Source organism: Calidris pugnax, unplaced genomic scaffold, assembly GCF_001431845.1.
Source record: "Calidris pugnax isolate Ruff unplaced genomic scaffold, ASM143184v1 scaffold99, whole genome shotgun sequence".
NCBI classification, from domain to species: domain Eukaryota; kingdom Metazoa; phylum Chordata; class Aves; order Charadriiformes; family Scolopacidae; genus Calidris; species Calidris pugnax.
The window spans coordinates 2,307,230-2,327,729 of NW_015090836.1; the positions used below are offsets into that span (position 1 = coordinate 2,307,230).

The following is a 20,500-nucleotide window of genomic DNA, read 5'->3' on the forward strand; positions in this document are numbered from 1 at the left end:
CTACTGCAGAGTGGGCAAGAAAAGCAATCCTGGGAGCTTCCCCCGGTGATAAGCCTCTACTGTGAGCCACAGGTGCAGTGCCCTTGACATGGCTGCGGTGGGATGGTTGAGGAGCCTGCCCAACAGAGGAAGCCAGGCTGCAGGAAAGTCCCCAACGTTTCCTACAGGGATGGGTCTAATCCCAGATTTCAGAGCCCAGAGCAGCACACTGGCACAGTAAAGAGAGGGATGTTTTATAGAGATTTGTAACAGAAATACTAAACCAGGTATGATTAAGATCGAAGCATGAATGAGAATACCTGTGTGAACACCAGAAGAAACTGCAGAACAAGATTTTTAAAAATGGCTGCTGTAGAAAATGGCAAACACTGTTCCCCGTCAAATTAAGGAATGATTTGTCTCCGTCTCGCCCAGACAGCCTGGGTTCTGATACCCAGGAGATGGAGAGCAATGAAGCACAGGAGCTTCCCTGGACCAAAAGAACATGGTTGCAGTTTAACAATTACTGCCCAAACTTGGGAGAGAAGTGCCCTGTAAACAGAGACTGAAACTCAGTCCCTATGTCCTGGAGCTGTTCTTTCTCACCCCTCCGAAGCTTACACTCTGCTCACTCAGTATTTTATCTCCTGTCAAAAAAAGGTGGCTATCAATCCAAAACTTGACATTTGTTTTATTTAAATATCGCTATCGTGTAAATACTACAAAATACATGTCTATACAAAAATCTCATCGTCAGTCAACAGTGATAACTAGCAATAAGGCATATTACTGACCATATTATTACAGCATTACAAATTCAAAGAATGAACCAATTCCTTGCAAGTGAAAATACAAGAGGTCATGTGCCGGATTTAGGGGTCTATCTAGCATCTCATATGATAGTCTTCACTTCAGTTTCGTTCATATCTCATTTACATAACTTGCAATACCTATAACTTTTTGCACTTGTCATGTAGATGGATCATCTCCAGAGTCCTAAGGAATTAAAAAGAGAAGTGTTAAGTTTTAGGTATCAAGAGAAAGGCAGAGAAATATCACTTGCTGATTTCAACCCATACATTCTTGGTTCTGCTTTGGATAAATTATCAGCGGTCTCCGTAACACGATACAGTGGCCCCTTGTGTCCAAGCCAACAGTGAGGTAATATTTGCAGTTAAATCACCTTGGAACTAAACAAGACAGAAGCTGATATCTTTGCCAGGTCAAAAACCTGCTTTTCATGCTCTGAGAGAGGAAAGTCAACCCACCCGACTTAAAAAGGCAGAATGCAACACCTGCTACTGACAGAGAAGCCTCTAGCCATCAGCTGCCTGTAACTGTTTTGTCCTGTATTTTTCAGTGCCCAGGGACCACAGGAAGAGGAGGGATGACTGATTCAAGGCCACAGGCTCCAAAGCCTGCTGATGCCCCATGAGGGACATTGCAAAAGTTTCTCCTGCAAGGACAAAAGGCAAATGCACAAAGCTCTCTGACATTACCTTTTCTTTCAGTGTTTCCCTGAAAATCATCTACTTTCTGCTTCTTCTCCTATGAGGGCTGTATAGATCCCTCAGAGGTGGATTTCACAACTGATGTAGGTGCTACCTTAGACCTCAGGCTGCAAACAAGAAGACAACACAGGTATAGTATGTCTGAAGGGCACCACATTCTCTCTGCAGCTTTCATGAATTACCTTGCTGTGCCACAGAGATATCTTATTCCCAGGATATGCCCTGCTGTCAGTCAGAATAAAAAAAGAAAGGGGTAGTTAGAAAGAAAAGAACCCCTCAAAATGCACCAACGAGGGAAATCAGTCAGATCTCTCATTGTAGGCACCACTCCTGCACATCTACTCACCCACCCCAGTCCTCAGGGTCACCACAGAAATTTCTATGGGTAACACTCTCCAGGAGCTCTGATAAATCAGCATCCTGAAGGCCTTACCATCAGGGGTGAACTTCTTGAGTGCTGGAGACATGAGTGCCCTCCTATCAGTGCTCAGGCCTCCCATCTTAGTTCTACCCTGCTCTACACCTGACAGAACCACAGTCAAACACTATCCCACTGCCTCTCTCTGCCTCTTCTTTCACACTGCAACACTTGGACATCTAGCCATTGACTGCAACTCTTTGAGTGCGGCCATTCAGCCAGTTCCTCATGCATCGCATGGTCCATCCAGACTGACTTTAACTTCTAGGTACAGAAGATACAAAATTTCCTCAGCTCTTCAGCCCTCACAGAAAACCGGTCACGTTTTAACCCGGGGATGGCAACACCGGTGAGTCCCGGGGCTGTGTGAGGAGATGTCCGTGTCCTGGGCTGCATCAGGAGAAGTGTGGCCAGCAGGTCTCGGGAGGTGATTCTGCCCCTCTACTCTGCACTCGTGAGACCCCACCTGGAGTACTGTGTCCAACTTTGGAGTCCTCAACACAGAAAGGACATGGACCGGCTGGAACAGGTGCAGCGGAGGGCCACGAAGATGATCAGAGGGATGGAGCACCTCTGCTATGAAGACAGGCTGAGGGAGCTGGGGTTGTTCAGCCTGGAGAAGAGAAGGCTCCGGGGAGACCTTATAGCGGCCTTTCAATACCTGAAGGGAGCCTATAGAAGAGCTGGAGAGGGACTCTTTGCCAGGAGGTGTAATGATAGGACAAGGGGAAACAGTTTTAAATTGGAAGAAAAAAGATTCAGATTAGATCTCAGAAATAAATTTTTTACTATGAGGGTGGTGAGACACTGGAACAGGTTGCCCAGGGAAGTTGTGGCTGCCCCATCCCTGGAAGTGTTCAAGGCCAGGCTGGATGGGGCCTTGAGCAACCTGCTCTAGAGGGAGGTGTCCCTGCCCATGGCAGGGGGGTTGGAACTCGATGATCTTTGAGGTCCCTTCCAACCCAAACCATTCTATGATTCTATGATTCTATGATTCCCGCCCAGCACCTCCATTGGGTGACGCGACGCGAACTACATCTCCCGTCAGACCCCGCGCCGCCTCGCCACGCCCCACCTGCCGGGTGAGCGCGCGTTGCGCCACGGGAGTTGTAGTCCGCTTGTTCCTCCCCACCATCGGGGCGGCCGCGCTCCGGAAGTGACTGGGGCGGCCCCGGCGTGTTGATTTCCGGGAGACGGCGCTCATGGAGGCTCCGGAGCAGCGAAGCGTCTGAGAGGGTTCGGCAGCCGCCGCCGCCATCGCCATGTTCGGCTGCCTGGTGGCGGGCAGGCTGGTGAGCGCTGCCCGGGCCGCGGGCGGGGCCCTCAACCCGCTCGGGGCCGGGGTGAAGCTGCCGCAGGGCCGCCCCGCGGGGCCCGCCGTTCCTCAGGCCGAGGTGGGGGGGACCTCGCCGTCCTCGTCAGGCCTGCTCGGCGCCTCGGCTGGCTCCTGCCCCTCGTCCCCAGGGGGGACTGTAAAGCCCCGCTGCCGGGAGGCGGTCGCCATCCTTTCTGTTGATGGAGAGGCTTGGGCTGCTCAGAGACAAGCTGCGGGCTTAAAAGAAGCTTTTTAAGGCTAGATTGTGCGTTGGCTGCAAGGATGTGGCATCTCGGGTAAAGAGGAGGGTATCTTTTGCTCTGGCGTTTAGCCATCCTTCTGCTGCCTGTCTCAAGGTCTATTGTATTTCCTATGTGAACAGGTTTCCATGATCCTGGGGTTGTGCCAGCCAGGTGGTCAACAGCCACTGCTTATAGACTTGGCAACCTCTTCTGCACCCTATTTTCCTCCTACGCACATGGGGAGCGAAGGTATTCTCATCCTGTAGTCCCGGGTGGGATATATGTTCAGTGCAGGTAGAACAAGACTGTCGTGCCTTTTCAGTAATATTTTTTTGCAGTTGTTCTTCTGCTGTGTTTGACTCTTATCTGGCTATTTGCTATTTAGGTTAGTACATTCCTCCCTTTTTTTGTTATGTTCCACTTTAGGTGTGTTTCTGTAAAAGGAAATTCACAGTTACAGTCAAAAGTGAAAAATACAGTAATGCTAATAAAGGGTTTGTTCTCTTTAGGTACAAGCAGCTCCCCAACAAGTGGCTGAAGACAAATTTGTATTTGATTTACCGGACTATGAAAACATCAACCATGTAGTGGTCTTCATGCTGGGAACGATACCATTTCCAGAAGGAATGGGAGGATCTGTCTATTTTTGTTATCCAGACCAGAGTGGGATGGCAGTGTGGCAGCTGCTGGGGTTTGTCACTAATGAGAAGCCAAGTGCCATCTTCAAAATTTCTGGTCTGAAATCTGGTAAGGCTGGTAAAATGTGACATGAAGTGAAACGGATGTATTCCTGCGTGCGCGAGGGGATAAATGTTGGAAGGTGGTTTTGAACAAAAAGCATTTTGGGGTAAAACCAAGCAGATGTGGTACTAGAAGCAGTCAGCTCTGTGAAGTCTGTCTGTGTGTTAACGTTCCTCGTGAAATTTCTCACTCGCTTTTTCTTATCTGTGGTGTTGGTCTGGAAGTTCTTTTGAGCAGGCTTGGCATGTGTTCTGGTGCTTCTGCCTCGAGAACCTGAGGAAGGACTCTGTAACTTCCATAGCATGGGGTTTGGGCACTTGTCTAGACGTGTCAGCAACATCTTCTTTCAGCTTCCACTGGCACGTGGTTGTATTCCTTGTAGCAAAAAGGCAGGTTTTGTAATGAGTCAAGTCTGACACAGTGATTTCCGATAACGGCTTCCCCTCCAGGTGTGGCTGCACTATATCATTCCCCAGTAGAGGGTATCCTCATTGGAAAGCAGTTTTCTAAATGTTTTATTAATTTTGGTATAGACCCGAGTCAAAAAAGTCTGACTCGTGGGGGGTCAGAGAATGCTGTTGGTACTTGAAGTAGGTGTGGGCATGTTTCCCTAAATATATGGGGGTTTTGCCGTACATATTATAACAATGATGAAACACCCCAATGGCACACTTTTGTCTTATTAAAGGGACAGATATTGTCAGACAAGCAGCTTCAAGTGTCTTGGTGATGAAGTAATACACAACTTTTTATAGATTTCAGAGTAGTCTACAGCCTTGACTTGAATCTCTTTTTAGGTAAACCTTGAGGTTGCTGTGATAAAATGTATTAATTCATAACATGGAGTGCTTTCTTTTGAACCAGTCCTGCGGGGTAGTGTGACGTGAGGTGAGGGCTGTCAGTGTGCAGAGCAAAATGAATTTTGATCACATATGTTCCTCAAAAAATTTGGGCTTTCTTCAGAAGGGATAAGTCACAGGAAGAGTTTTGGATGTGTGGTTTTTTGTATATTCCAAAGCTGTGTTGGTGGTGAAACAGTAAAGTATATCACTGGTTCTTTTGCCAGCTTTTACAGTATGTTTCTCATGCTTGAAAGACCTACTGTATTATATCTGCTGTCAGACAGCTTCATAGGAAAACACGCTTTTGGATGCTTTTTGCATGATTAGCCATAATTTCCAAGTAAGGGCTGCTCTGGAGGAAGAGCTCTGTGCCATGTTTGAATGTGTTTGCAATCTGTGAGGCAGTGCTGGGCTGGATCCGAACAACAGAGGCCTCCACCTTTCCCATTGTTGTCTACAGCTTCTCTCTGACTGTAGAGTCAGTAGAAGCCATACAGCCTTGGTTTCCATGACCACAAACAATTGTATGATGGAGAAGACTATAAAGCTGTAGAAAGGGGAGACCAGAGAGGGATTAGAGAGAGCTGGAATCCTCGAGAGACACTGCTGACCGTTGAAATCTGCGTTTTCATTTGGCTACCACAAGCTCATTTTTTGAACATTCCATATGTTTCTGTGAAATGGAGGGGAAAGAAGAGAACAGGTGTCAATGATGTGTCCTTCAACAAACGTTGGGGTGCTGAGATGTCTCCTGATCCAGCGTAGCAGGGCTGTCCCACAAAGCCATTATGAATGAGGAATGTGAAGTAAGAGTTTTATCCCCTGTGTCAGCATCAGGCATCCACAAAGCCATTATGAATAAAGAATGTGATGTAGAGTTTTATCCCCTGTGTCAGCATCAGGCAATTATGTTTGTAGCTTGGCTATTGAGGCTTCATTGGTGTAAAATAGCAGTTTAAAGCCAAGTGGCTTGTTGTCAAGGTGTTTTCAGCCTTGTCACTTTTTTGAGTGGCTCTGTCAAGGTGTTTTCAGCCTTGTCACTTTTTCTGGAGACGTGTGTGGCAAGTGAAACTGTAGGTGAGGCTTATGAGCAACATGGAGGTTGCACAGTTATTTCTAATTAATTGCAGGCTAATATGAGAACGCAGAGGGCTAATTTGGAGAATTAATAGCACATTAAGTTGAGTTGGGCTTTGCAAAGCCTCGTGTAATAACAGGCAGCGTCTTTACTTTTATAAGCTGGAACAGCATGGAGAGCTTTTAAAAATGTCTAGGTTATGTCAGCCTTTTATTAGGTTATGTCAGGAATACGTACATTAAAAATTATGAGAAAACAGGTAATTTTTGTGACATGGATAGTATTTTGTGACATCGACTTGTTTGCTGGAGATATTGTATAGTTGTATTAATAGCTGTGAAAAATATTGTGGTGTGCTGTGGTTGCTTGAACTTAATCCCTTGTTGAGAGGAACATATCTGTGTCCCTGTTTGTCAGATCCCTGGGATACAGTGGTTATAGCAGAGTGTGATGAAGAGGGCCAGTGTGTTTCTTATCTGGACATGAGTGACCAGCTAGAATAGCCTAGTGGAGTAGTGTTTTATTACACAGACTTTGGGAAAGGTTGAATGTATCATTTGTAACTCTTATGTTAAGTTTTTCTTTAGTGTCTGAAATGCTCTGGAACTGTACAGGTTGAGTTGTCTGTTGCTGTGTGACTCAAGTGACTTGCAGCTGGGATGTAGGAAAACCCATATATCATACTAATCATTGGTCAAGCACACAATCCTGTGTGCTTGACAAGTAGCACATACGTGTTTAGAAAACACAAGCCTGTGATAGGGCACCTCTGAGTCTATGGAACGTGCTTGAGATGTCTTTCCAGGAGGGTGGCTCCATGGGATTTCATGCAAAGTGACAGAATGGATGTATTTCATCCTTTAGATAATGAATGTCTTTGTAAGTAGTGATATGTTCTGCTGGAGCCTGCTGCCTGAGGATGTTATGTTTTTATTGTAAATGTCATCTTCTCAGTTGAAGCTGTTACAAGATGTAAAACTTCTGCCAGCTCAATTGCTATTGGGATTTTTTAATAATGAACTTGTGAGATATCTGGTTTCCAATAGCTTTTCTGTTTCTTAATACTGTAATAAAATTTACCTTTATCAAGCAAGCATCTACCTACAGTAAAGGTTGAGATGATACAGCAGTGGCACTTCACAAAAGCACTCCTAAGTAGCACTTCAGGAGATGAGCTCTCCTCTCGTTGGCCTTGTGTTAAAGTAACACTTCAGCAGTGAGTGCTTTACTCTTAGATGCAGCATTATGTTGTAGCTGTGGGATCTGGGGTGAGGAGTGACACTTGGCTTCAGCTGAAAAGGGTACTGGGTTTTTGAAGGTGCTTTCCATATGGGTTGGATGGTGGCTCCTTTGCAGTAATGCCCTGTGTCTCTGCAGAGGAATGGTCAAGTGGCTGAGATATTCAGTCTTTGAGCCTCAGTTCTATTCTCAGACTTGGGCTGGTTTTGCTGACTGAGTTTTTGACCTGAGTCAGGTGGTGCTTTAGATTTCAGTTGGTCTTTCTTGCAGCTCAAGATAGGGTCAACTGGTCTGTAGGGCAGCTCTTGATTAGCTTTGCTTTCTCCTGCTAGTAAGAGGCCAGCGTGTGCTACTGAAACATCACATCTGTGTTGAGATGGTGCTTGTCTGTTGTGTTTGCTCAAACTTAGGTGGAGTATTAGTAATTGCTTACTAATAGCACTGTGCTCCCCCAGACCTTTTCCCTGTATTTTCCTTTCCAGATGCTGACAAAGAGCAGTGTGTGATTTAGGCGGCTCTAGATGCCTGTCCCTGTTTGCAGAGCCCTAGCTGAGGCTGGGACTGAAAGTCCTGGTTAATGCTCAGCTGAGAAAGGTCAGAAGGGATGGCAGAGGGCTGGGGTGATGCCTGGATGACTGCTGTGCAACTTGGGGGTGGTTTTCTGCCCTATTCATTGTTTGCTCTGTGGCTCTTGCGAAGTGAGAGGCCTTTCTGTTCTGTGCCTGCTCCTTTGACCTTGGCTGCTGTTGGTGGTTTTGAGCAGTTCAGACCAGACCTGGGACTGCCCAGCCCTGCATGGGGTTAGCTTTGAGTCAGAGGGATCTCGAAATCGCATCCTCTAGTTTTCAGTGCACAAACAGGCTCACAAGCACCTGGTTTGAATGAGTGAATCAAACAGCGGTGCAGCAGGGCTGCCTGTTTCCTGTTTTTCTGCTGTTGCTACAATGTGAATTAAAGGCTTGGTCCTATAGAGAAAGGATCTACTGTCTTCTACTCGCAGATTGTATTTCCTCTTGAATCCATTTATTTCATAGGGAGCTTTAAAATGATATATTTCCTTTTTTTAGAAATTTCCTGAAGACTTCCTGCATTTTTAAATGTACCTGTCACACTGTTTTATCTGCTGTGCCTGGGTGTACTTGTGTCTGTGCTTGAACTGTGATTTTTCTGCCTTTCTGGGATGGGGAGATCTCTCTGGTGGGAGCTGAGGAATACCTTGTGCAGAAGAAACACGGTAATTTAAGCAACACAGTCTTTACCTGTGTGCCAGATCTAACGTGTGCTGTTTGATGCTTTCAGGGAAAGGAAGTCAACATCCCTTTGGTGCCATGAACCTTCCCCAGACGCCAACGGTGGCCCAGATTGGAATCTCAGTGGAGCTGCTGGAGAACCTGGCCCAGCAGACTCCTGTTGCAAGCGCTGCTGTGTCATCAGTAGATTCATTCACAGAGGTAGCTTGGACGTTCTGTTTTCAGAAATTCTCTGTACTACTAAAGTCTTAAGAATTGAGCCTCTGAAGAACTATTTAAAAAAAAAAAAAAATGGCTGGCTATAGGATTGTAACCAGCCTAATCATTGTCAAATCATTTGGCTGGATGCTTTGATATTTTGAAATTACTCTTTCTTAAACTGGAAAACTGTGTGTTTATAAAGGATTGGATTTTCTGTGCTCAGTGGAATCAGATTGTAACAGACTGTAATATTTCTATTAGACTTTACTAATAAATAGACCATCAATAGACTGTAAAAATATTAATGATACGTCCTTATAGGATCATCTGTGACTAAATACATGTAAGAACCAGTGGATCTCTGGTGATTTGTAGGTGCTGGAATTCCAGGGCACAGACTTGCAGGAATGGTCAACAGTTACTCAAAAGGCAAGGCAGACGTGGACGTGGATGCAGATCAATATTCAAGTGTACCACTGACCCTTGAGAAATCCTTTGGTGTAGTTCTGCAGAACTACAGAATGGTGTCCTCTCCCATAGAAAGACTTCTCTTTTTTTTTTTTTTTTTTTTTTTTTTTTTTTAAAAAAAAAAAAAAAAAAAAAAAAAAAAAAAAAAAAAAAAAAAAAAAAAAGTTCTAGGAAAAATATTAATTTTTTTTTTTTTTTTTTTTTTTTTTTTTTCTATTTCTTTCCCTGTGGATCAGGCTTTGGGCTGCAACACTTTCCATTTTTTACCCAGCCTGTCTGTTAGGTCGAACCTCTGGGAATCCTCAGCCAGCACTGGCAGTTAGTGGTCCATCTCACAGCAGTTCAAGGCAAGCTAGATCTGCATGGCGGATCTTAATTTCCCTAACACTGACAGCTCTGGCAGGAGTTGGTGAGGCTCTTCTTGAGGCTTTTTTTTCTTGCTTTCCTTACAGACTCCTTCTGAGGTACATTGGTAGTTGAGCCCTAATCCTGATCGCGTAGCTGATGTCCTCTGGCAGTTTATACACATAATAGTTCCAAATAGCTGCTGTCTATTGGAGAACATTATCATGACTAGGAGTTGGCCAACAGCTGGGGTTGTTTTTTGTATATTGTGGTTAATTGAGGTTTTCTGGAGTTGTCAGGGTCAAATGACATCTAAATAACACTTCTGATTCTACCACTTTTTGTAACACCAGCAAAGTCACGAGGTGATAATGTGCCTCTTGGGGTCATTTGCAAGGTGGCTGGTGGAGTTTCTGGCAATAATATTTAAAGGGGGGGGAAAAACCCACCTAATAATGCCACAACTTTTTTTTTACAAACGTTATTTCCAGTTAGGTGGATTTTTCTACTAAAAAAAAGAGTCATATCTGAACTGAAACTGCATATTGCTTTCAAGGAAGGCAGTTGAGCCAAAGGTTGAAGTAATAGTTACTCATATAGAGAAAATGTGTGAAGACATAGTTGAAGGAAACCTCTGAGGGAGTAGGTGGCAGAGGAAGGGGATATGACTGGGAGCATGTTTGTGAATGACTAATGGCTTTTATTTAATCCTTATCTCTTTGGAACTGCTACGTTATAGTGATAAAAGTATTTTTGTTAAAGCCAAAAATCATCTGTTGCTACTCTAATGGGTTGCTTTCCCACTATATTTTTAGTAAGTTTTATGAAGCTTTGTAATTCTGTGTATTTTTTATAGAGAGAGTGAGTTATATTATTAAAATATAAAAATTATTATTTGTCTGGAAAAAGGTGGGACAAAACCACAGAGTTCTGCATGGGAGTGGGATGACACTGAGGGTTGGCTTCTGGGTTCTGGGACATCAGTTCTTCCACTCCTTCTGTCAGTGCAGGTGGAGGGAAGCACAAGAGTGTGCACACATTGCCTCGGGCTCTCTCTTCCTCCATCATTTCACTGTCTAGGAAAATAGCTTGTTCTCCCACCAAACCAATGCATACTTTTTTTCTTAAAATAAAAAGAATAGGGGAAAGAAGGAGGTGCCATAGGCTTATCTCTTTGTAGACTGGCTGGAAATGTCCTGCAGCCTTATCCTCTGAACACAGGGCTCACTGCTTCTTGGCCTTTCTTTTATTTCCTTATTCCTACGGTTTAGAAGTTTCCGATGCATCTTTTTCATGTGTTTTTCATGTTGTGGCAGAGGATGCCAGGACGGCAGCCCTTCTGTGGCAAAAGCTAAAAGAGATTTCCCCATCGCTGGAGTCTGACAAGGTGTAACAGGGCAGGTTGCAGACTTCTCAGCTGGTTTAGCAGCTGGTGTTTTGCTGTGAGCTGGAACAGCAGCTCTCACCTGGTCTGCAGTTCTTCTGATGCTTTAATTTGGAGGAGAGGGACAGCTCTTGTCCCTGCATCACTTCTTTGTCATGAGAAGAAAATGTTCTTCCCAAAACTGTTTATCCAGTTGGAGAACTGGGCAGGGAGAGGGCAAGTGAAGATTCTGGAAATGATTTCTGGATGGATCTGAGGGCAAGAATGAGAGTTAGGACATTTTGATCAATTTAAACCAGACATCCTCAGACCTTGGTTCTTTGTGGTTTAGATGGCAATGCTAATTTTACTTCATATAGGAGTTGTGTATCTGCTTAACTTTTGCACAAAAAAAATCAAATTAAAAAAAACTTACTTAAAATGTCTCTTTTTTTTTTCTTTCAGTTCACTCAGAAGATGTTGGATAACTTCTATAACTTCGCTTCCTCATTTGCTGTTACTCAGGCACAGATGACCCCAAATCCTTCTGAAGCTTTCATTCCTGCAAACGTAGTTCTGAAATGGTAATGGCAACGATCTCTAGTGACACATCTTCTTTTTTCTAGGCATTAAACCAGCTGATCTCTGAGTACTGAAATCTCTCAGTACTGGGTGCTGTCACACTATTCAGTGAGATGATGCAAAAATGTTTAAAAGTGTTTGTTGTTGTTTATCTCAAGAATGGAGATGTTCTATCCACTGGTTTTGTGTTTAGTTGACCTGGTTCTGTCACCAAGAGCTTTGAGCACAAATGCTGAAGTCTCCAAGTTGTTTTCCAGGGACTGGTTCAAGAAATAACTATTGATCACAGAATGATACGGGGTTGAAAGGGGCCTCTGGAGATCATCTAGTCCAACCCCCCTGCCAAAGCAGGTCCACCTAGAGCAGGTTGCAGAGAAATGTGTCCAGGAGGGTTTTGAATGTCTCCAGAGATTGAGACTCCACCACTTCCCTGGGCAGCCTCTTCCAGTGCTCTGGCAACCTCAAAGGAAAGAAGTTCCTCCTCATGTTTAGATGGAACTTCTTCTGTTCAAGTCTGTGCCCATTTCCTCTTGCCCTTGATGGGGAAAGCCCGTGTAGTCTGGAGATAAATAGTGAACTGCCGGCAGCCCTTTAGGATGTCTGAAAAATTCTTTCCTACAACCCTCTTTAGCCTTGACAGTATTAACCTAAACACTTTTTAAAACAGTGTTTTGGGCTTTCTGAATACAGTTCTATCATTAATACAGATCTCATGAATACACAGTTAACGTAAGTAATGCATTCTCTTTGGCAGTGTAACTTGATGCAGATCTCTTCTACTTAGAACACTCCACAAACATACGTGGGTAATGTCTTTGATGAGAGAAATCAAAGGGAACAGGCTAAAGCAGCAGGGTAGTGGCTGGTCCTTGCCTGGCTGCTGCTGTATTTGTTTGTGGTGCTTGTTCAAAACAGTATCATGAAGTGAAGCAGAGCTCTAATAAATGCGTTTGTGTATAGAAATCTGTTAATGGGATTACAGTCACAGAAAAAACAACATTTTTTTGGCTCTGTTCTTATGTTTGTGAGTCATTATAATGTGTTTAATTATAGCTTGTAATTCGTAGAGTATCTTAGGTCTATGCAGTGGGCTGGCTGCAATGGAAATTTAATAGCTTGGCTTAGAAATTCATTCAAAAATAAGCCTTTCTCTAATTTGAGTGGGTTTAAAACACTTTAGAGTCTCTTTTCTCATTTGAGTTGGGTGAACAACTGTGAGATGTAGGAGAACCTTTTTTTAGTTTTGTGTCATTGGCAGTACCAAGGGATAGGACAAGAGGAAGTGGCCTCAAGTTGCACCAGGGGAGGTTCAGACTGGATATTGGGAAAAATTTCTACACTGAAAGGGTTATCAAGTGTTGGAAGAGGCTGCCCAGGGAAGTGGTGGAATTGCCATCCCTGGAGGTATTTAAAAGCCGGGCAGACGTGGTGCTGAGGGACATGGTGTAGTGGTGGACTTGGCAGCCTTAGGTTGATGGTTGGACTCGGTTCTCTTAAAGGTCTCTTCCAACCTAGACAATTCTACGATTACAAGGATCATGGGCACTCTTAGACTCGCGCTTCTACCTGCCCAAATGTTGATTTCCTGGCCCAAAAAAAAATGTTATGTGCAAAACAGCCACTTTAAATTCAGTTACAATTTTATGAAGCTTGAAAGAGCATCCTGTGAGATACCACTTTAATGAAATCTGTGAAGTTGTTGAAATACACAAGTCTCACTGTGAATATTCTTGATCTGGAAGCAGAAAGGAGGATTTTTGGATTTACTCACATCCTGGGGTGGAGTAGATGTAACTTCTTGTGTTCTCTGCATAGACTAAAGTCATCTTATTTGCAGCAGCTTTTGGTTTGTTTGTTTTTGTTTTTCTAGGTATGAGAACTTCCAGAGACGTCTGACACAGAACCCTCTCTTCTGGAAAACATAAGCTTAAATTATATCATTTGAAGAGCTTTCTAAGCAGTGTTACCTGGAAGACGCATCAAGTAACTCCAGTGATAAATTTTGGAGAGGGGGGAAAAAAAAAAATCAACGATTAGTCTGAACAGACAAACTTGTAACTTTTATATTACTCTTGAAAATTATTTAAAATTAAAATCCATGAAAACTACTTGCCTACGCGTGTTGGGGTTTTTTTAATCAAAGTACTTGGCTGCAACAAGAAATGGGTGTCCCATGTGCAGAAGTACTCTCTCAAAACCACATTTGAAGCGGAAGAAATGACAAGATGAAAAATGGCAGTGCTGTTTCACACTTGTCTGATGTTTTGGGGTGTTTAGTTGTAAACAAAATAAATGTAGGTTTCTTTCCTTCTTTACCTCATTCTGAAGGATGATCTGGCAACTGAGATTAAGCTGATGGTTCTCCTGCTGCTACTTACACTGTAAGTTCTGTCACTTTGTGGGCAACCAATATTCCTGGTTCCAGCTCACGTAAATGTTATAATTTCCCTCTTTTTGGCACTATTGAGCCTGATCTCAGGGTACTTGTCTTTAACTGGGGTGTAGTTTCTGTTGTTTGAGAGGAAGGTGTTAATGTTCTGCTTTAAGAAACTCACTGCAGTGAACTGAAGCTTGTTCTGACTGTCCTGTGAGCCTCTCTTGGTCTCCTTTGAACTTGCCTGTGTGTCCTGGTTGCGGCTGGGATGGAGTTAATTAGTCATTAGGAAGAAAATCAACTCTGTCCCAGCTGAAACCAGGACACTGTGAGTCTACTCAGAACTTCCAACAAAGCATCTCCATAGTCTCCATCAAAACAAGGAACGTTGCCCTACATTCTTCTGGAGGGGTTGGAGGAAGCTGATGTCCCTTCAGTTTGATATGAGAAGGTATCTTTTCTTCTGTAGTTTCCACTGTTTAATGCTCCTGGTGGCACAGTGTCCCTAGAACTGCTGTGACGAAGGGACAGCTTTGTTTGCAAGCACCCTTGGCTGTTGCAGATGCTTTGCTTGATGCTGGAAGTTGTCCTGCCACTGGTGTTTACTGCAAAAGAGGGTAGAGAAGCACCTAGGGTGACCTCCTTTGACCTGCTGGCTGTAAGTGGGAAAGCGGTTGGTGCCTGACTGAAGGATTTGCCTGAAGCCAGGGAAGAAGTCCTTGTCTCCACCAGCTTCTCTGTTGGTCAAGAGCTTGTCTCCTGGGTGAAGCTGTTGAGTGTTGCCCTTGCAGAGGAGCACAGCAGTGTGACTACCTAGACTACAGTGGTGGGGTCTGTGCTTGCTGTGAGGGGCTATAGTTAATGAAAGAGGGTTCTTGGAGAGCTTTGGTGAGGGAGCTGGTTCTGTTAGCAGTTGAAAGGTTTGCTGCCTTGGGTGGGAACATGGCTGTTGCCTTGGAATCATCTCGACTGTCTCTGTCCCTGTTGCAGAAGAAGAAAGGGATGCTGAATTGGGTTATTCCCCAGGGAGAAACTAAAGCTCCTCCCATCCTTCCTAAACTTTCCAAGCTGCTCCGTCACCCATGACTGATGATGTCAGCAGGAATTTTCTGCCTCTTATGAGGTTATTTGAGAGAGACTTCTTCACGGGACACTCCACACTTAGCTCGGATTGAAAGATGTATCATTTTTGTAAGTTACTTTCCATGACTAAGAATTAGGACTCGCTCCTAAGACCGCTGGCATGAAAACAAAGATTTCTGTTGGGTTCGGTGGCTGGGGAAGGAAGCCTTTAAGGATTCCTTTATCAAGTAAAAACCTTAGGAACAACTGCCAGGAGAATGGAAACACTTCTGATGACTTTGAGACTGCTCCATGATATGTTTTGGGCCCCTTACCACAAAAAAGAGAGCTTAGAGACATGGTTTAGTCATATTTTTATTTTTTTTTAATCAGAGTTAGGCTGATGGTTGGACTAGATGATCTTAAAGGTCCCTTCCAACCTAGACAATTCTATGTGCTGTGTTCACACTTTAGCCTTAAAATGGACTCTTTCTCTCCTTGAGTAACAGCCAAGAACCCTACCAGAGACACTCACGAGAAAGAAAGAACATGAACTCAGCCTTGGGGCCACAAGAAGAGAGAAAAAAGGAGACACATGAGACCCAGGAAATGTGCCTAAGAACTGCTTTTGAAAAGTAAACTTAAATTACATGCCAGGTAACATATGGACAAAGCTCTGAGATGTTTTCCAGAAGCCATGTAACAGGACCAAACCCACAGATACTTGGTTTCCTGCTCAACCAAGAACCCAATTTCCTTAGACACATTTGCAGGCCATCTGGTTGTGGAGAAGCCGCATGGAGGGCAGTCAGCAGTGAGGCCTGGGCTGAACTCCTTCCTTAAATGGGTCGTTAGGACCATCCTGTGTGACCTGTCAGATCCTGCAGTTTTGTCACGCAGGTGGCAGATGCCTCATGTAGCTGAGAATGTCACAAGAGGGATCAGAAGAAAACGGAGAGACCAAATGGAAGCTAGAGTTAAAGCTGGGTAAGCTGTAACTCAGCACTCAAGGCTGCTGGTGGTCATTGCTCAGGTTCTCATGCTTCTAAACAAGCATCTGCCTGGTGTGGAAGTAAAAATTAACACCTTATAGGCCCTTGCAAGGCCTCACTAGTTAAGATAATATGTGTCAGTATGACCAATCATACCTTGGCATGATTCAATTAACAAAGGAGTGAAGTAGTCATTAAATAAATAAAATAAAAAGAGGTCCTGTGTAGACCTCCCTTATCTGACTGCCTGGAGCATCCCCGTATGAAGTAATCCACGTTACAATTCTTCATTGCAATTTCCTATAGTCCTGCTTGTTCATCTGTCATGGTTTGGTGAAGAATGAGTCATCTAAGGGCCCCGTTTGGGCAGAGCTGGCATGGGCAGAGGCTGTCACTGCTGCTTTGTTGTCTCTCCTGTAACAAACTTGCTGCTGTTCTGACCTGGTCAAAACTGCATTGTGGTTATTCCATGGTGCTGGTGGAAGTGGTGGTATTTGGGCATCAAGAAGCAGGTGGGTGGGATTGTTAAATCTCCCCAGCACCAGCTTTGTGACTGCTCTTGCCCTGGCTCTAGTCTTTGAGGTTGTCAATGAGTATCATCAGTGTGTATGAGAAGTTCTCCCACTGCCATAGTCACTGTGGGTTCAGCAGGTGGTCTAAACATGGCACACGCTTGAGGCCATCACTGAGGGCCAACTACGTCCCTCTTTCCGATCTGCTGCACCTTGAGCTCCCAGAACAGAAACCTGCAGAAGGAAGACTCCAACCCCTTCAAATTTTATCAGAGAGGTGTCTTTCAAAACCACCATGAAAGCAGGAACTCATTCATTTCTATGGGTTGTTTATTTGAACTGCTGAGCTGGGCTGCCCAAGCATAAACTTTTTTTAGTTCCACCTTATCCAACTTTTGTTCCATGTGGTTTTGTCGTGACAGATACCAAACAGTCTTTACTATTTCTTCGTTATGAGCAGGAAAACAAAAGCCTGGTCACTGTTGTTCAAGGTATAAGCCTAAACCTGAGGTACTCAATCCACCTCTGCCACCTCCTGGACTTCAGAAGTGAGGTTTGAAAATTGTTACTTAGCTCTTATCTTTGTCTGTTTTGTCCCAAGGGCCAGGAACTCCTGTGGGTGGCTCTGAAACCAGCCACTTTTCCAGTCCCAGGATAGCTGGTAATGAGTAAGTAATGAGAATGAACAAATGATAAGAAACTAGCCCAAAAGAATTAATTTTTTTTTTTTTTTTGTGGGGGTGGGGAGGTAATAAAGATGTATTGGGCTGTTTTTGCTAAAACAGAGAAGCGTTTCCTTGTTAAGGGATGGAATAAATCTCTTACTTCATTTTCCTGTTTCAGGATGACCAGTGTTTGAGTGTCTTTTCTTTGCCTCTTTCAGATGAAAAGGAGCTCAGGGAAGGGATGAGATTTTGCACTACGCCTTCGTGACTGAAAATACAAAAATACTTCTTCCCTCAACATGTGGGTTTAAAAGGGGAGAACAGGATTTTACGTAAGCTCAAGAATAAGCCTGAGGAGAAACAAAAAGATACAGTGAACACAGCAATCTATCCTGTCTTGTATATATAGATTATTTGGGGGATTTTTTCCCCCCACACACACTCTAAAAAAAAAAACCCTTCCCCCAGTCACTTCCAGAGATGTAATACCTGTAATAATAATAACCCATTTGTAGTACAAGTTACTTGTAAAGGTTTAATTATGCAGAGGGTTTTTTGGGTTGTTTTTGTTGGGGTTATTTTCACATTGCAGTAACTTTTTGGTTTTTAAATTCAGTCACCACCAGATGGAGTAAAACCTCAGCAAACAGGCCCCGGGGCTCTGAGGAAGAGAGACCCTTCTAAAGGAACCACTCCTTAAACAATCAAGAACCTGCCTTCTGCTTCCAACAGCTACAAACTGTCCTGCTGACTGTGGCAAACCTCTGCCTAAAAATTAGGATTGTAGTTCAAACCCCTCATTTAGCCAATTCCCCAGTGCTGTGTCCGGTCCTGGGCTCCCCAGTTCAAGAAGGACAGGGAACTGCTGGAGAGGGTACAGCAGACAGCTATAAAGATGATTAAGGGCCTGGAGCATCTCTTTTATGAGGAAAGGCTGAGGGACTTGGGTCTTTTTAGTCTGGAGAAGAGAAGACATCCAAACATGAGGAGGAACTTCTTTTCTGTGAGGGTGGAAGAGCACTGGAACAGGCTGCTCCTTCTCTGGAGATATTCAAAACCCACCTGGACATGTTCCTCTGCAACCTGCTCTGGGTGGACCTGCTTTGGCAGGGAAGTTGGACTAGATGATCTCCAGAGGTCCCTTCCAACCGTATATCATTCTGTGATTCTTAATTTCTGAGAGTTGGTGGAGAAAGGAGTTCCAGCTACTTCTTCTCTGGAGCTTATTTTTTTATGAATCTCTTCAGACAGATACTCAGTGTGCAACACTTGAAGGAAAGAGCAGCTTTTAAACTTCACAGTTAGTGATGTGTTTTTTTGGTTTTGCTAGTTAGGTCGATTCAAGTTATTCAAGGTGATGATTCTAGTTATTCAAGGTGAGGCTCAACGAGGCCCTGGGCAGCCTGGTCTAGTTGGGGATGTCCCTGCTGACTGCAGGGGGGTCGGACTAGATGACCTTGAAGGTCCCTTCCGGCCCAGATGATTCTATGGTTGGACTAGATGATCTTAAAGGTCCCTTCCAAACTAGACAATTCTATGATTCTACGACTCCTTCTACAGCGTTCCTACAAAAGAGACATCTGTTCCATATGCAGCCTCCTGAAGCCAGTTCCTGGCTGTGCTGCAACCATCCATCAGGAGAACTGGAGCCCAGCAGAACCTGATGTACCTCTCCCTCGTCTGCCTTTGCCCAGATGGGAAACAGAAGGAGCCGATGATGGAATTTATAGAGACCAGACCTCCAGGTGGCTTGCAGACAATGGCAAAGAACACACATTAACATCTTCCAGGATATTTGGGGTAGATTTCTCCAACACAAGGGTCAAACCACCCTTCTGCTAAAGGACTTTGGCAAGAGGGCTCTCAAGGCTACGTGCAGGAGCACAGTTTCAGCTTACACAAAGCTGTAAGGTTACACAAAGGTATTATAGGGTTTAAAGTTTTAGAGAATATTACACTCTTCTTTAAATTCTTTTGCAATGATTATAGCTGCTAGCTCTGTATCTTCTAGATGTACAATAATTTCATTTCTCCCTTCCTAGTCCAGAACTAGGCAACTCTAGGAAGAAAACACCCCAATGAAACACATACACAACTTTTATCTTCATTTGTGCTGTACATTGAAGATACTATTAGTCCTAAAAGCAGATGGGGCTGACTGCTGTCAAGGAGATTTTTCTCCGCCCCATGGCTTGCTCCAGCTCTGCTTTTGCAAGTTCACATTCTCTAGTTCTTCCCTTCAGTAACACCTTGGATCTGATCTCAGCTCCATCCAGGTTTCTCGGGGCAAACCTGCTGCAACATTTGTCTCTATTTGAAGAGAACAGTCTTCAGCACATTCAGAAGTTAAAGCTGCCACTTTGAAGTGGCAGTTAAAGCTGCCTGTTAAAGAAGTTAAAGCTGCCTGTGTTAGGCCTCTCTCAAATCCAGCACCACCCTTCCTTTCCTTCCTCTCAGAAACAGAACAGTGTATTTGTCAGAACACACCACTCACGTTGCCAAAACAACCAACCATGGCTGAAAAAAATCCCTCCTGCTTGTGTATCCCATTGGATTCTCCAGCCTGGATGTGGGCAAACACAGGAGACCCAGTCCAATGGCATCCTACCATGAAGTGCTTGTAAGGGTTAATGGGACCAGCCTCCAACCCAAGCGTTCTTGATATAGTTCAGCTCACGTGATTAAAGGAGTTTCATAGAATCATAGAATGGTTTGGGTTGGAAGGGACCTCAAAGATCATCAAGTTCCAACCCCCCTGCCATGGGCAGGGACACCTCCCACCAGACCAGGTTGCTCAAAGCCCCATCCAGCCTGGCCTTGGACACCTCCAGGGATGGGGCAGCCACAACTTCTCTGTTTCCTTGTCGGCTGTAGGAAGTCTAAGGACTCGGGGTTCTACCTTTTCCTTGTTGGCCGTAGGAAGTCTAAGGACTCGGGGTTCTACCTGGTTCTGCCCAACTCTGGTTTTACACTTGGCTTCCTGACAATGATGTCCCCACAACCAGCCAGTCACAGGCACCCCTTCCAATAATGAGCCTCCTGCCCACTTGGCTTGTGCAAGAAAAAGAAGGTCCAGAATCCAGCTCAATTTAACACTGGTTTTGGACAGACTTGTTCTACAATGGTACTACTGCACCTCCCCAGCCGTAAGGAAAAGGATTTAAAAAGGAAAAAAAAAAGGGGGGGGAGGGGGATGATGACACAAAATCATATGTTATAGAGTAAGACTTGGAAACTACTTGCCAGCTCTGGATCTCATTTTTTTTGCAGGCTCCTAAGGACACAAATCAAAACTGGCTTAGTCATATTACTTCAAACTGA

At 44.3% G+C, this 20,500-nt stretch overlaps 1 protein-coding gene across 3 annotated transcripts; it reads left to right on the forward strand.

Moving 5' to 3' along the window:
- The first annotated feature begins 3,064 nt into the window (after positions 1-3,064).
- LOC106887809 (chromosome unknown open reading frame, human C11orf73) lies at positions 3,065-13,682 on the forward strand. Of its 3 annotated transcripts, XM_014941550.1 has the most exons (6): positions 3,078-3,200; positions 3,606-3,714; positions 3,975-4,212; positions 8,665-8,816; positions 11,458-11,576; positions 13,445-13,682. In XM_014941550.1, the coding sequence occupies exons 3-6, from the start codon at positions 4,062-4,064 to the stop codon at positions 13,497-13,499; spliced, it is 477 nt and encodes a 158-aa protein (XP_014797036.1). In that variant the 5' UTR covers positions 3,078-3,200; positions 3,606-3,714; positions 3,975-4,061; the 3' UTR covers positions 13,500-13,682. The 3 variants fall into 3 exon arrangements, with proteins under 3 accessions (XP_014797035.1, XP_014797036.1, XP_014797037.1); XM_014941549.1 differs by lacking the exon at positions 3,606-3,714 and having other exon boundaries at positions 3,065-3,200; XM_014941551.1 differs by lacking the exons at positions 3,078-3,200; positions 3,606-3,714 and adding an exon at positions 3,728-3,850.
- The last annotated feature ends 6,818 nt before the right edge of the window (positions 13,683-20,500 follow it).

Coding starts and splice junctions, on each gene's coding strand:
- LOC106887809 (XM_014941549.1), top strand. CDS start 3,171: ATGTTCGGCTGCCTGGTGGCGGGCAGGCTG. Junction 3,201..3,974: donor GCCTGGTGGCGGGCAGGCTG/GTGAGCGCTGCC, acceptor TGTTCTCTTTAG/GTACAAGCAGCTCCCCAACA. Junction 11,577..13,444: donor GCAAACGTAGTTCTGAAATG/GTAATGGCAACG, acceptor TTGTTTTTCTAG/GTATGAGAACTTCCAGAGAC.